A 15,705-nucleotide genomic window follows, 5' to 3' on the forward strand; every position below is an offset into this window, starting at 1 on the left:
TAAAACAGGCAAATTTATTCCATGGGGTAAATAGTCCCATTCTTTGTATTATTAATGCAACAATGCAGTATCAAAAAAAGAGGGATTAGAGCCAGGTAGATATTTTACAGTAGGCATATGGGCTTATTTGAATCTGGTTTTGAATCTGGAATGTACTTATCCATTGAATTGGAAACATGTGATCACCAATGATAAACTAAGAGAAATAATTGGGACACTTTTTGTATTCTGGATCTAGATTACCTCAACATGGAGCTTTGATGGCTCCTAAAACTAAGCCTCTGGGGCTTTGCTCTTTTTAGGTTTAACTCTAATCCACTTATTATTTTCCTAAAATGTCTGTTTATGTTTATATTAAAAATATGTTATAAAATGAAATAATGTTTGTAAAGCTTTTAGGTCAGAGCTTTGCACATAGTAGGTGCTATATAAATGCTTATTCCCTCCCTCTTAGATATGCCATACTATAATAGCTTTCTGTTATTTAGCATAACTACTCATGAATACAGTTAAGATCTTGCTAATAAATATTTAATACTCCATATAATATTTTAAAATATTTATTCATATTTAGACATTGAAAGCTTTTATTCTACCAGTACAACTATATTGAATAATGATAGCCAATTTGCTTGCTTTGTGTTAGTTTATGCTCCTGAATGAATAGAATTTAAAATATCAAAATTTCTCCTTTAAGTAGTTTTTTTTTCTCCACTAACATTAAAACCTAAGAAAGAACATGAATAATAATTTTCGGCTCCATTGGCTGAACATCAAGAAATCATGTCATACGGTTTTACCTGACAGACATATTTGTTCTTCCATTTGCTCAACACACATCGACTGTTTTGCATCAGCTCCTAAACGACACAGAAAAACAAAAGAAAGGAGAATTGGCTATCCCATACACACATACATATACACTATCATTATCAATTAAAGTGCTTCTGATTTTCAAGCAGAGGAGATTAGCATGCCACACAAACAAAGATGCAACTGTTTGGAAACTGCCCACTGGACAAAAGCAAAGTTATCATCGCCCAGAGGGCTGATCCTTTATGAAAATTAAAACTGTTGAAAGAAGTTGATAACAAAGATTGTTTGTTGTCATTCTTAAAACTTTCTCAAAGTTACCTCCAATTCCTTAAGAGTATCTCTAAGTTTTTCTGGACGTCGATTCTTGAGTATCCAAGGATAATCTCGTGCTAACAAACAAAACATGGTCTACATTTAGATAAATGTGGATTTAAAAAAAAAAATCAATATAAAAAAAATCCTGCTATTAACAGAAATAGATTATAAATTTTAAAGTGAATCTATATAATTGAGATGGAATAAGTTTCATTCCCACTGTCAAATGATAACCTTTTGAAAAATTTCATTATAGAAACAAGATTTTAACAAGTAACGATTTCAGTAATTATAATTTTGTAATAGTAACCACACATTCAGCCTTCAGAGACAATGGAGAAATTTCCCAGCTCTGAGAATCTAATTCATGAAGGTATAGGTAGCTGACTCTTTCTTAAATAATTATTTGGTTTAGACAAATGAAATATTCAGAGAAGAAATTGCCAATCTAATTCAAATACATTAGTTTCATATAATAAAGGAGATAATCAATTAATGAATACAACTGTCACATGCGTGCTTCTTTTTAATAAATGTAAAACTGGGATTAATTGAAAATTTGGCATCAAAAGTTGGACTAATACCCAACCAGGAAAACCAGCAACTGAGGATAAGCCAGATTTAAATGGAAAATATTGACAAAGTTAGAAACATTCTTGTGCTTAAACAAGTTATCTTTTTGAAAAAGTACTTTTAAATATTCAAAAATCTTTAAAACGCAAATTGTTTTAAAAGCATTTAGTTGAAAAATGAAATCCAGCTATAAGAAATGAACATTCAAAAATTAGAGACATATAAATAATAGTCGGGGACAGTTATATAGTTAATTTTGGCAGCTAAGTTATTGTAGTAAAAAACACTTTAGTATTTATATTTTCTAAATCAATTTAAGTACAATAAACCTGAACATTTGTGTTGTAGTCAATACTAAAAATTTTTAAAGTTGCATATGGCAGCTTCCCTCATTCTAAATGAAGGGAAAACACATTCCAGATTTTTTTTTTACTTTTTCCAAAACAATATTATTAATACTGTATTAATGTATTTACTGTAATATATAGTCATTAAACTGTTATTAAATTATTATAAAGCATATATTTAAAAATCTGTGTAAATAAAGGGACATTTAATTTTAATTGTACTAACAGCACAAAACATTCACTATGAAAGTAAAAGTCAATATGAATTCATTTCATGAGAGTAGTTAATATCCATTTTATTTTGCTTATATAAAATATACCTACTGAAACTTCAGTAAGGCACAGGTTTTAATAACCTAAATCACTGAGATCTAAGACATTATTCTTGTTAATATTTTTATTTTATTAAAGCACTAAAAACCTGCGAATATAAAATTAAAAAATTCTGGATGAGAAATATCTCTGTGCATAAATGGATGTTATTTCACTATTCTGTCAGAAATATAAGCAACAATAAAACATGATAATTCTGTATCAATTCTTTAAAAAAAAACACATAAAAAATGCTTACATTCTGCCAACTGTTGCTTCTCTTCTAAGTAACCATGATCTGTTGGTAAAACTATCAGGGAGGGAGAAGCAGGAAAAGTTTAGTAGTCAACTTTATAACTTCTGTCATGAAATTATTCTGAAGATCTAAAATTATTATAAAGTAAACCCAAATCTACAAAGAAGACAGCTTTGTTTTCACTTCGTAGAGATAGATCTTAAATTTGCAGTGAAAGAAGGCTTATTCGGCACAACAGGTGGACCAATATTCCTGAGCCTCCAATCTCATCAGATAGTGAAGTGAGCTGCAACTGAATCCTGACCAGAAGCTGAGTCAGTCTGTCAACAGAACTATGGAAACAACATATTAAGCACCAAGCTAAGCACTCAGGATGCCCACACAAGCTCTACCTTAACCTGGACTGAAACAGGAAGTAACTCTAGCTGGAAAGACCTTTTGGCCCATCATGAAACTTCTAGGATTAACAGGATTAATCAGATAAAGAAAATTGATCATTCACTCAGAAATGCCTATTTCAGATACCAGGTGAGGATTCAAGAGCTCAATATAGGTGCAGTCCTATGCGTTTATGATGCCCTCTACTGGGGTGCCAATTAATAGAAGTGACTGGACAGTCCAGCAGTCAAGTCTGATTAATACGAAAAAAATATAAATTTTTCATGCTACTTCTCATTAAAAAAAGACTATGTTATATTAAAAAAAATACCAAGTTGGAGACTTTCTAGGGAGATAAAGTAGACTTTATCTGAATAATCCATCCCCAGAGATAATATGGATGATGTTCTAACATTCTCATTTTTTTAATCATCTAAGATATTTATTAAAAATGTTAATAACATACTTATTTTACCTGAGTCTTTCTTGTCATAATACTGGTAGATCCCAATGTCTCTGTCTGACGAGAAGAAATAACATCAAGTTATGGTAAATAGCTTTGGGGGACAGAAACTGAGTCAGATTGGATTTTAGCAGGGGGAACCACAGAAGAAAGCCCAAGAATAAAACTCTAAACAGCCCATTGAGAATGAAGAAAAGTGACCTAGTAAGAATGCTGGTTGGGATTGTGATCCTCCTTGCTTTTAGTTCAGTCCAGCATTCCCGTACCCCTACTAATTCTGTCTTGCCACAGAGTGAACCCTTTCAGGGAAGGCCCAACCACAACTTAGTCATCCAGAGATTCATAGCCAGTTTGCTGAAGGAAATGCGAAGGTGTGATAGAGCATGAACTACCAAGGCTGCCTTAGATTAAAAAGAAAGGACTTCCAAGGGACATTGAAATTAGGATCTCCAGCTGTGGCTATAGCAGAACTAATTAGGATGAGGTGGTTTTGAATGGTGAATTGATATTTCTCAAGCATCTTCCTCAATCTCAAACTTTAATGATAGAAAAGCAGATCAACTTTTAAAAACTCATTTCTTTCCTATATATGGATAGGAATACCTTCTTCCATTTGACTCCTTTACTTAAATAATCAGCTTGTGTTTTCTTTTGGGGAACATAAATTGTCCTTCCATAATGACAAAAGGACTATCTCTAATATACTTGAGTGCAGTATGGACTGCCCCCTAGTGATAAAATGCAACGTTGACAACTTTTTTTTTCATCAAAATATAGCACTTACTTGTACTTACCCCAACATACAAATGTATTTTGAATGGAGCAATTTATTTCTATTTGTTTAAATTTATAACATATTTTTATTCCAAAGAGTTTAAAACTCCATGTCTGTACTTTTGCCTAAGCTAAAATATGACAGTTCAGAAATTATCAAATAGAGAGAATCCCCAGTTCTCTGAAATCTGAGAAATGATGTTCTTGAAACTAAGCCAAATCCCCATTCTCAAATACTAGATCTCTAGCATAGAGCTAAATAAAATCACTACCTCAAAACCAATGGCTTACTCTGGCTCAACTTAGAACTACCCAGGTCACAAACTCCTAGCGATTCCAATTCCTTCTAAACAACTATTAATAGTTATACAACCCCAGTCTTAGATGCCAAAGGTATTTCTAAGAATAGGTTCTCAGAGAAAGAACTAAGTGCAGAACAATCCAGCTATATACATCCTGCCTTGTAGCTGATATACATGCCCAGGTACAATACCAGTTCTAAGTACAAAGACTATTATGAACTCTTATGCAATAACTAAAATGAATATATCTATATTGTCTGTGAAACATTTTTATTACTTAAGAAGGAATAAGTGAGCAATATATCTTCTAGACTTTACAATTTTAATGTTTCTTTTTATAATGAGGAAAAAATCTTTTATCTTCCCATGTTTCTCTGAAATATTGCTTTTAGTATCTTTGAGATAATGTTGGATTTTATTCTTATGCTGTTGTTACATGGAATTGGAAAAGTTCCTAAGCAGTTCCACATATGGCTTTCTCTACTTACGCAAGGTGCTAATAATATGCCTTTCTAACCCACTTAGCCTTCTAAGGATATAGGGATATTGTGTTAATACCACAATTTGGGCTTCCCATGAAAGCATTATGAATCATAACATTAACTATGTCTTTAGTATATAGATGTATCCAAGTAAATATAATTTTGCAGATTGTGTGCAATAAAATATGCAGGCTTTCTCAATCAGTAGCTTGCATTGCATCAGTCAACAGTTCATTCTAATTAGTTAGTAACACTTAAATCTTAGCAAGAGATGAGTAATATTTTAATTAAAATTAATTTTAATTTTAATGAGAAAATTGAATGACAGGAAACATTTTTGAAAAAAGTAAATCTTAATGGAATTTTAAAAATTTCTCTCTTAGTTCTAGGGTACATTTTCATCAGGGTTCACCAGCAAAAACTAGCAAAGATACATATTCATCTTTTCCAAATCTCAGGTTGAATGTCTTACTGAAAATCCTTATGCTAGGTAACTTTAATACAACAAATATTGATATCCAAACTAACATTTCTCTGTTTTAGCACACTTTCAATTATAGATTTTTGCAACTTTATATATGTATATGTGCACATATACATATGTGTTTTATACATGTATATCTACCTATGTATGTATATACAATATATAAATTTCTTTCTGCACAAAAAGAAATTTCCATATTTCCTGTCTTTCTAATCTTACTTTCATCCATTAAATCATCACCTTGTCATAATCACAAAATATACTGATACTATTTCTATCTTCTATTCCCTATTATTTAAGAATGCTAAAATATTTGAAATATTTAACATTAAAAATATTTGTTAACATAGAATAACTTGCACTAACATTACTATTAAAGTTTTAAAAGAAGCAATAAATTTTGTTGTGATTTTCACAAAAGATACAGAAGTAGTTAAGTGTTATTATGTTCTCATGATATGAAACAACAATGAGATTCATTGTTCCATTTACAGATCAAAAGTATAATTTCCATGAAAGCAGGAAATCAAAGTGTGGGATATTGTTATGTTTTTGACATTATGCAAAAATAATAGTTTTCATATGTGGCATTTTTCCATTAATGAATCTAAAAGTTTATGGTTTTAATTTTAACATGTATGTACCCCCCAAAATGTAAGTAAATAAGAAATAAAATCTTTTGGGGGAGAAATTGAAATAATTTTTTAAAATTCAAATATTTGTTTTTTTAATGGAATATGTTTGAAATCTTACCTCTATTCTATAATGTTGCAAAGCATTATCTTCTACCAAAAACATTTAAAATACTAGGTGAAAGAATGTAATAGTAATCAGGTATCTTCCCTGAATATGTTTGAAATGTTATTTTAGTATCAAGTTCCTTGTGTGTCATTAGCTAGCTTACAGATTAATTAATATTTCTTTTAACAAACAGAAATTAGCTAGTAGTAGAAACCCAGAATAAAAGGTATGTCTTTTTTAAAAATCAGTCACAAAATTAACTTTCACTACTGAAAATTCTAATCTAATACAAGCTAAAATAAACACATTAGTAATAAAGATCATAAGCAATTCCATAATACTTAATGTGTTTTGATTTATAGAAAACTAATTATTAACAATTTTCAATTCAAATGAATTAAAACTTATGTAAATGTGAGCCACTTCAATATGACAAAAACAACAATTGTTCAATTAGATTTTCCAGACTTTCATATTAGTTAGGTATTTGTTTTCTAAGTTTGTTTTTTTTTTTCTTTAAAGAATAAAATTGGTCTAGATCTGACTTACCTTCAATATGTAAGGTATTCTTTAAAGACCAGAGATGCAATTCAGTCAAGAAAAAAGACATCTGTTAGCAGAAAGAACCTCTATCCTATAAAAGGAAAAAAAAATGTAAAAAGGTGTCAATTAATTACTCTCAATCACTAATGAAATTAAAGTCTCAAAAAGAATCATTTACTACTAGTAGTATTCAGGAAGCAAAATAAAGTAAAATAAGTAATTCTAATTCTAATACATAACTATTTCTGCTACAAAAGGTGAATTTTAGGAAAAAAAACTGCAAACAGTATTTTTTTTGCAGATTTAATATATTGTCACACATAGAAATATGGTAGAAGGAATACTCTTATTTGGAATTTTAATAGATTATAAACTGATAGTTCTGATATTTAAAACTAAATATATTCAGAAAAATTTTAATAAGAATCATTTATGTATTTAGGGCCCTGATTTCCACTGCACATTCATTTAGATGTTACAGACACATTTTAATTGTAGGTATGTATTTTTATACTCATAATAAGAAGCATTTATTATCTCCTAAACACAAGATAACCCAATTAAAATGAAAGTTGCAAGGGGAATGATGTATACTTACTACTACCTTACTTAGAGCAATACAGTTGCTTTAAAGTAAACTATGCAAAACCATATTAGCATTCAGATTAGTTTGTTAATCTTCATGTCATGCTGGATCCAGATACCTAACTCCAGTGCATAAAGAACATGGTAATAAAATACACTTTCATATTTACTTTTTGTTCAATAACAAGATCTAATGAGCAATACCTTTTTAAAATAATTAGCATTCATTAGTTTGAAATAGAGAAAAACCAGTCTAAATATAATTTAATTACTTTCAAATGATATATAAATAAGTTATCAATATTTCTTTTCCCTTAAAGATATTAAAATCAATGATTTTCAAGTCAATTTCTGAGTAAAGAACTTTGAAATTTTCTCTATGGAAGTTTTTGGTAGGAGAACACAATATCATCTTCTTTAAGGGAGTTACTAACACACTAACAATTTTATACACATACATACATACATATTATATATATACATTTCACATATAATATTTTAACATTAATGAATACAAAATCTTACGGCTTTAATTTAACCAGAATAATATTTATTTAGATAGATATGGATATGTGTGTATTTATGTATGTATGTGTGACTATGTGTATATATATATATATATATATATATATATATGTGTGTGTGTGTATGTGTGTGTGTGTGTACGTGTGTGTATGAGTGTGTGACACTTTTAATTACAGTTCAAACTTCCTCCTCTACCAACTTGTATTAGCTTAAGAAGAAAAAAAGGGCCAAATTTGATTTCCCTCTCTCCGTCCTTTCTTCAATTTATTTCATTTCAATTCAATGAACATTGAATTCTCATAAGAAATTAAATAACTTATTGATGTGCAAATGAATAGAAGAAATGAAACAAAGGACTCCAAATTAGTCCCTGAGTAGGTCCAAAGCATTTGAGCAAGGATCAATAGAGAAGAAAAGGAATCAATATCACCATGGAATACCTGACCACCCAGTCAGAAAAAGGAAACAGTGAAGAGCTTGGATAACACATCACCACCTGGCCCAGAAGCATAATTCGGTAATAATGGAAACTCTCAACCATCTAGATATCTGTTTGGCTCTCCTGCTGGTCATGGCGGAGCAGCTACTGACTTCTCTAACTGGCAGTTCCATTCTTTAAAATGTAGAAGAATATATAAAGGAAAATTATTTTTATTTGGTTCTAAACAATTGGGGAAAATAGTGTTGAAAGTAGAAATTATGAGTAAAACTCAACTACTTTATGTTAGAAATAAAGGCAATAGAATAAAAGAAGAAAATTAGGCAGAGTATGACATGTACTCCAAGTTTGAATAGATTTCAAAAAAAAAAAAAAAGATCCTAAAGATTTTATGGCACAAATCTCTATAAGGACAGTCCAAGAAGGATGGGAAGCTCTCAAGAATGAAAATCTCATTATACAAACTTTCAATTCTGAGAAGGAAGAAAAGGGTTAGCTATCCAAACAAAGGGGTGTGTCTTCACAAGTTCAGTGACTATCTCAGATTTTCTAAAAGACAAATATAGAAGAGGAAAACAGGAGTATGTGAAAACAAAATAATGAATACAGAACATTGGCATTGTTCCTTTAGAATACTTTTAGTGGCTGTAAATCTCAGAAAAGGATGAATATTAAGGACAACAAAATCAAGTGGTTTTTTTTGTATTTTTTTTAGCTGTGCTGAGTACATCAAAGAAATTAAAGGATCATTGTGCATAATGAATAAGACACTGATAACCCATGAAGAAAGAAAAAGAAAAATATTCAACTGAACTCTGAAAATCATGATCAAAAATAAAGCCTGGCTAATGTATTTGAAGGATTTTTAAATGAAAACTGCCAAGGTAAAATGAAAATAGAAAAAAATGTACTAATCACATCATGAAAGAAACTTCAAAATTAAAATTCCAAGGAGCATCATAATCCAGAATCCAGATCTTCCAGATTAAAAAAGAAATTCTTCAAACATCCAAAAATAAGTGTAAGTACTAAGGAACAACAGTCAGACTCACACAATAACAGAAAACTGCTACTATAAAAAAGGGTCACGAAGAGACTTGACAAGATTGAAACAACTCAATGACAATGAAAAGTCCAGAACTGAGTATAAACTTTGAAATTCAGGAGTCAAGAGAAACACAGGACAATAGATACATTTGAGCAGCTGGAAGGGAATATATGATGATAAATTGTTTGGAGTTTAATAAGGGAAAAAAGCTGTTCTCTCAGAATTCTAATTATTTGAAAAGTTAAGAAAGGAAAGTAAATACAGAAGAGTTTGTTCACTTTGGTGGTTTTAGGAGAAGAAATTGAGAGAAAGGGATACTAAGTGGAAAAGGAGGAGAAATGGGAGGCATTTACTTCCTTACATATAGTGCTTGTAATGATGATCATACAAATAGGAAAAGATGGTACTTTATTAACTTCAGTTTCATCAGAATCAAAAGAAGATTAAACTCACATACACACAATCACAAACACATACACCTACACACCAAAAAACATGATAAAGAAAAGCATTATGCTCCACATAAATAGGCAAGTACAAGAAAATAGGAAGGGATTTAGAAGGAAGAGGAGAATAGGTGCAAGATAACTAAGCAAAATAAACCTCATTGTTGAAGATTAATTGTGAAGGAGAAATTAAAGGAAGGAATCAAATAAAAATAAAAACTTATGATCAAGGTTGAGGCAAGTGGAAGAGTGGGGAAGGGGGAGACTTTTTCAATTATAGATCACTAGTATTAAGTAAATTCCTTCTTTCGTTAGCATTTTCTTTGTAAAGAGGGAGAAGTGAAGCAAAGAAAAGGAAAAAGCATAAGACAGAATGAAGGGGAATGAACAACTAACAATCAAAACTGTGAAGGTAAATGGAATTAATTTAACCACAAAATAGAAAAGAATATCCGAATGCATGTTTGTAAGAAACACATTTAAAATGTAAAAATTCACAGTTAAAAAGTTCACTGGAGCAAATTATATATTATGCTTTAAATCGTGTTAAAAAAAACACTATGTGGCTCAAATTCAACACTAAACATCTCCTTTATTAACCATACTACAACAAAATTATGTTAAAGGATCATTTAGTAAATGTTTAAATTAACTAGGGAATAAATAATATAATTCTAAAAAATGATGCATCAAAGAACAAATCACAAACAAAAATTTTGTAGAATAAAATGGCAACTATGAAACAAAGTATCAAAACTTATGGGATTTAGCTAAAGTAAAGTATTTAGCTAAACTTATCCATCTGCAAATAGAACAATAATAGATAAAAAAATTAGGAGCACAATTAAAAACACTAAAAAAATTAAAAGCCCAAATAAATGCCAAATAAGAAATTTTGAAAATGAAAACAAATTGACAAAATTACAAGCAAAGCAAAACAGAACAAAATAAAAACTTTGCTGAATTTGTAAAGGAAAATAAAAACTACAATTTAGTTTTTTTTAATTTAATAAAGTTAGCTAGTCTAATTGAAAGAATAGGATAGGAGAAGATAGACTATCAAAATTTTTTATTTAAAAAAATTATTTAATATTTCCCCCAGTTACATGTAAAAACAATTTAAATATTCATTTTAAAAGCTTTTGTGTTTAAGTTCTCTCCCTTTCTTCCACATTCTTCATTGAGAAGGCAAGGGATTCAATATAGGTTATACATATGTAGTTTATGCAAAACATTTCCATAATAGTCATATTTCAAAAGAAACATTAAAAAAACCCTCAAAAAAGTAAATTTTAAAAACTATGCTTCAATTTGTATGCAGACAGAATCACTTATTTCTCTAAGGATGGGTAACATGTATATCATAAGTCCTTCAGAATTGTCTTGAATCATAACGTAGCTAAAAATAGCTGTTATTCACAGCTAATCATTTTACAATATTGCTATTACTTCATACACAGTACATTGCATCTTGCATCAGTTCACATCTTTCCAGATTTTTCTGAGAAAATCTTGCTCATCATTTCTTATAGTACAATAGTATTCCATCATAATCACATACTACAGTTTGTTCAGCCATTCACCAATTATGGACATCTCATCAACTTCCAATTCTTTGCTTCATGAAAAGAGTTGCTATAAATATTTTTATACATATAGGTCCTTTTCCTTTGTTAAAAAAAATCTCTTTTGGGATATAGAACTAATAGTGGTATTGAGAGGTCAAAAATATGCATAAGTTTTATAACCTTTTGGGCATTAAAGAAAACTATTAGAAAATATTTTACACAATCATATGCCAAAAAAACCCTAATAATTTAGAAGAAATGGGTAGATATTTACAAGTCAACAAATCAAGTCAAGATGAATTTACTAATTCTCAAGGTATTCTGCTAAATACTACTAAAATATTCAGAATAACAAAATAAGAAAACATGTAAATAATACAATATCAGGAAAATAAATTGAACAAATCATAATGAACTCTCAAGGGGTGGGAAGAGAATAAGAAAATATTAATTAATAACAAAAATAATAAAACCCATAAAGTTAGATCCAAAGATACTGAAAAGACTTTTGACAAAAATTTAATGTCCATTTCTGTTAAAATACTAAAAAGCATAGGACCATACAGACCCTTAATGTGACAAGTAATAGCTATGAAAAACTAAGAGCCAACATTTTATGTAATGAAAAAATATTAGAGGCTTTTCTAGAAAATCAAAAATAAAGTTGCACTTTATCATTTTATTTATCATTGCTATTTATCATAATGTTATTTTATTTTATTTACTATTTGTCATAGTGCTAAAAATTGCTAATACTATCAATTGGAAAGAAAAAAATTTAGGAAATAAATAAATGTAAGCAAAGAAGAGACAAAATTATCACTTTTTCCATATGACATTATGGTTTTGTCTAGAGAATTATTTTTTTAATTAACCTCTTTTGTATTCTCTAGATGAAATCTACAAGAGATTACCTAAAAAATTAAATAAAAGAATAACTTTAGCAGAGTTTCAGAGTTTTACATAAATCATCAGCATAGCTATATATTAGTAATAAAATCTAGGAGACATAGGTAGAAAGAGAAATTCCATTCCAAATAACTATACAATATACAAAATATTTGGAAATTTGTCTATCACAATACACAAGAGCTATATAAAAGTAACTATATGCTCCCTATCGATATAAAAATAAATCAAAATAATTGGAAAAATTAATTGCTCAAGGTGGGCCATTACAATTTAATAAAATTAATAACACAAATTAATTTATTCACTAAATCAATTACCAGACTATCAAAGATTCATTTATAGAGCTTTAAAAAAAATGACGATGAAATACCCTGGAGAAAAGTCAAAGCTCTCAAGGAAAATCATGAAAAAACTGAGATAAAAGGGAGCCTACCATACCAGATGTCAAACTATATTGCAAAGCAATAATCATTAGAAATCATTTGGCATTGGTTAAAAAATAGAGGATGATCAGTGGAACAGAATAGATACCTAATAAACTAAGCAAATGATCACAGTAATATAGTGTTCAGTTAACTTAAAGTATGCAGCTACTGGGATAAGGATTCACTGTTCAACAGAAACTCATGGGAAAACTGAAAAATTATCTCACTGAAATTAGGCATAGAACATCATTTCAAGCCATATATGAATGTATCTCACAACATATAAAGAGATAATATAGATAAGAAGGAAAGGGAACAAGTATTTATTAAGCATCTACTATGTCCCAGGCACTGTGCTAAGTGTCTTACAGATATTATCTCATTTGATCCTCACAACCATTTTGGGGTGCTATTTGCTTGGTACATAATAGGACTACATAAATACTTATTATTATTATTATTATTGTCCCCATTTTTGACTTAGAAAGACAGAGATAAATGACTTGCCCAGGGTCACACAGTTAGTTAAAAAGCCACATTTGAACTCAGATCTTGGACCCAGAGTTCTATTCACTGTACCACCTAGCTGCTTCTACATATTATATACCAAAACAAGTTTCAAATATGGCTTAGATTTTTTAAAAATGAAGTGAGAGGAGCCACATCATAAACAAATTAGAAGAGCATTGTGGTTATGAGAAGAGTTCATGACCAAAGGATAAAGAGGATCACAGAAGATAAAACACATAATTTAGATAACAAAATTTTAAAGTTTCTATACAAGAACAAATACAGTTAAAATTGGAAAACAATTGAATGGGAAAATTTTGCATTGATTTTTCTACAAAGAGTCACATTTACAAGATATATAAGGAATAGATTCAATTTTATAAGAAAAAGAATTATTTCCCCCCAAAAATATGTTGGTCAAAGTTCTTGAAGGATAGTTTTCTTTTAGTTTTATTCTTAAGCATGTATTAAATATATAGAATATGCCCGGCACAGTGTGAGGCTCCGAGTATACAAATATAAATATTGAAATGAATCGTATTCTCAAAGAGTTTCTATTCTAAGGGGGCAGGAAGAGAAGAAAATATGCACATACAAGTATACACAAACTAAATGAAAGGTAGGAGTGTGGGGAGAGAACTATCAATTGGAGAAACCAAGAACGGTTTTCATGTAGAAGGTGGTCTTTGAGCTAAATCTTGAAGGCTCTGAGAAAATCTAAAAGGTAGTACTGAAGAAAGAATATGTGCCAAAAAGAGGTAGCCAGTACAAAAACAGAGAGATAGCAATACGGTATCTTGGAAACAGAAAAGAGGAGTTTTACTAAATATTGATGGAGTATGGAAAGGAGAACAGGACCAATGCCTAATAAGAATAAAAAAGGTAGCTTGGGGCCAAGTTGCAAAAGGCTTCAAGTGCCAAAGAAATTTTATATATAATTCCAGGGGTGATAAGGAGTGTGCCACATTTATTGATGAGAAGGCTATAGTCAGATTTGCACTTAAAAATAGCTTTTTTGGCAACTGTGTGGCTTCTAGGTTAGAGTGATTGCAAACCTGAGATTAAAGGATATTAATGTTAAAATAATGAAAACTTAAAGCTACAAAATTAATACTACTAAGTTTGGTCATAAAGAAAAGGCACTGCTCTTTCTTTGAAGAGGTTGGGGAATAATGGTTGTGGAACACTGCACACAACATCATACTTTTTTGATTTGTTGATTAATTTTATTTAACTTTTAATTTTTGCTCTTTATTATACGGATGAACATATAGAGTTTGAGATATCTATGGTACATACAGTTTGAAATGCTTAGTAGGCAATTAATAGGGTAATAGCTGAACTCAAAAGAAAGACAAAGGCAGGAGAGAGAGAGATATATATAGACAGATAAAGCTTTGGGGTACACTCAAAGCAAGTTGGGGTAGGTGGTAGTACAAGTAAAGTAAACTAAAGATTAGTCAAACTTGTAGGAGAACCAAGAGAAAATAATGTTTCAAAATTTTAGAAGATAGATTATCCAAGAGAGGTTGATCAATAAAGAAATAAATGAAAATACACTTAATTAAATTTTTGCCATGTGTAAAGCATTGTGCCAAGCATTAGGAACAAAAATAGAAAAGTCAAGATAACCCCTACTGTTGAGAAGCTTACATTCTAATGGAGGAAAAAAGCCATATAGCTTGAAAACAGATGGAAAGGTTCCCTGATCTTTATGATATCACTCAAAGGAGATGGCAATGCATCTTTAATGATATTGATGAAATACCCATTGTTAAAATCATATCAGTTTCTGATGTTGAGCTATTTGGCAGAGTTAAATTGGTAGCAGGACTTTTCTGGGTCTTCAATAATTCTGGCAATAGTGCTCACAGAAGGATTTATTGGCCAGGTTAATCTCTCCATGTGTTGTTTTCTGGGAGGATGGCTAGACTGGAAGCATGACCAGAGGTCTGTTTGGAAAGTGTTTCTACTCCTATCAATAGCAGTTGGTCAAAAGTTAGTAGTAATGGGAAGGAAGGTAAAAACCCCTTCTTCATGGTAAAAGGAAGGGCTGGGCGCTTAGCTTTTCTCTCAAATTTAGCGCCAAGAACTATTATTGCAGCCATATCTCAGAGACAAAATGATGAGGGTCACAGTTAATAGATTTGTGCCTGGTGATCAGAACTGCATTCATCTCAGGTAGAATAGACAATGTGGCCATAAATGATCCCCTCGTTGACCTAAAGTACATTGTTTATGTTTTTCAATATGATTTCATAATGGAAAATTTGAGGGCACTGTCATTTATGAGAATGGAAAGTTGGATCAATGAAAAAGCCATTACTCTCCTCTAAGAGCATGATCTCACCAGTGTTAAATTGGGACATTCTAGAGTCAAGTATGTAATAGAGTCCAATGGTGTCTTTACCACCATGGAAAAAGTTGGTGCTCACTTGAAAGGTAGAGCTAAACCAAGGGT

At 30.4% G+C, this 15,705-nt stretch overlaps 1 protein-coding gene across 6 annotated transcripts in view; it reads right to left on the reverse strand.

The window, feature by feature from the left end:
- Positions 1 to 15,705, reverse strand: part of WDPCP (WD repeat containing planar cell polarity effector) — a 363,046-nt gene that overhangs the window by 245,121 nt on the left and 102,220 nt on the right. For 5 of the 6 annotated variants that reach the window (XM_023494917.2, XM_031950549.1, XM_031950553.1 and 2 more), the window contains 5 exons: positions 6,793 to 6,877; positions 3,473 to 3,517; positions 2,623 to 2,673; positions 1,135 to 1,205; positions 801 to 860 (listed from right to left, as the gene is read on the reverse strand). In XM_023494917.2, coding sequence (XP_023350685.1) covers positions 801 to 860; positions 1,135 to 1,205; positions 2,623 to 2,673; positions 3,473 to 3,517; positions 6,793 to 6,853 — 288 coding nt within the window. In that variant the 5' untranslated portion in view covers positions 6,854 to 6,877. Of the gene's footprint in view, positions 1 to 800; positions 861 to 1,134; positions 1,206 to 2,622; positions 2,674 to 3,472; positions 3,518 to 6,792; positions 6,878 to 15,705 lie in introns of those variants that run through there. The other variant, XM_031950554.1, reaches the window with a different exon arrangement.

This window comes from Sarcophilus harrisii, chromosome 2 (assembly GCF_902635505.1).
Source record: "Sarcophilus harrisii chromosome 2, mSarHar1.11, whole genome shotgun sequence".
Lineage (NCBI taxonomy): Eukaryota > Metazoa > Chordata > Mammalia > Dasyuromorphia > Dasyuridae > Sarcophilus > Sarcophilus harrisii.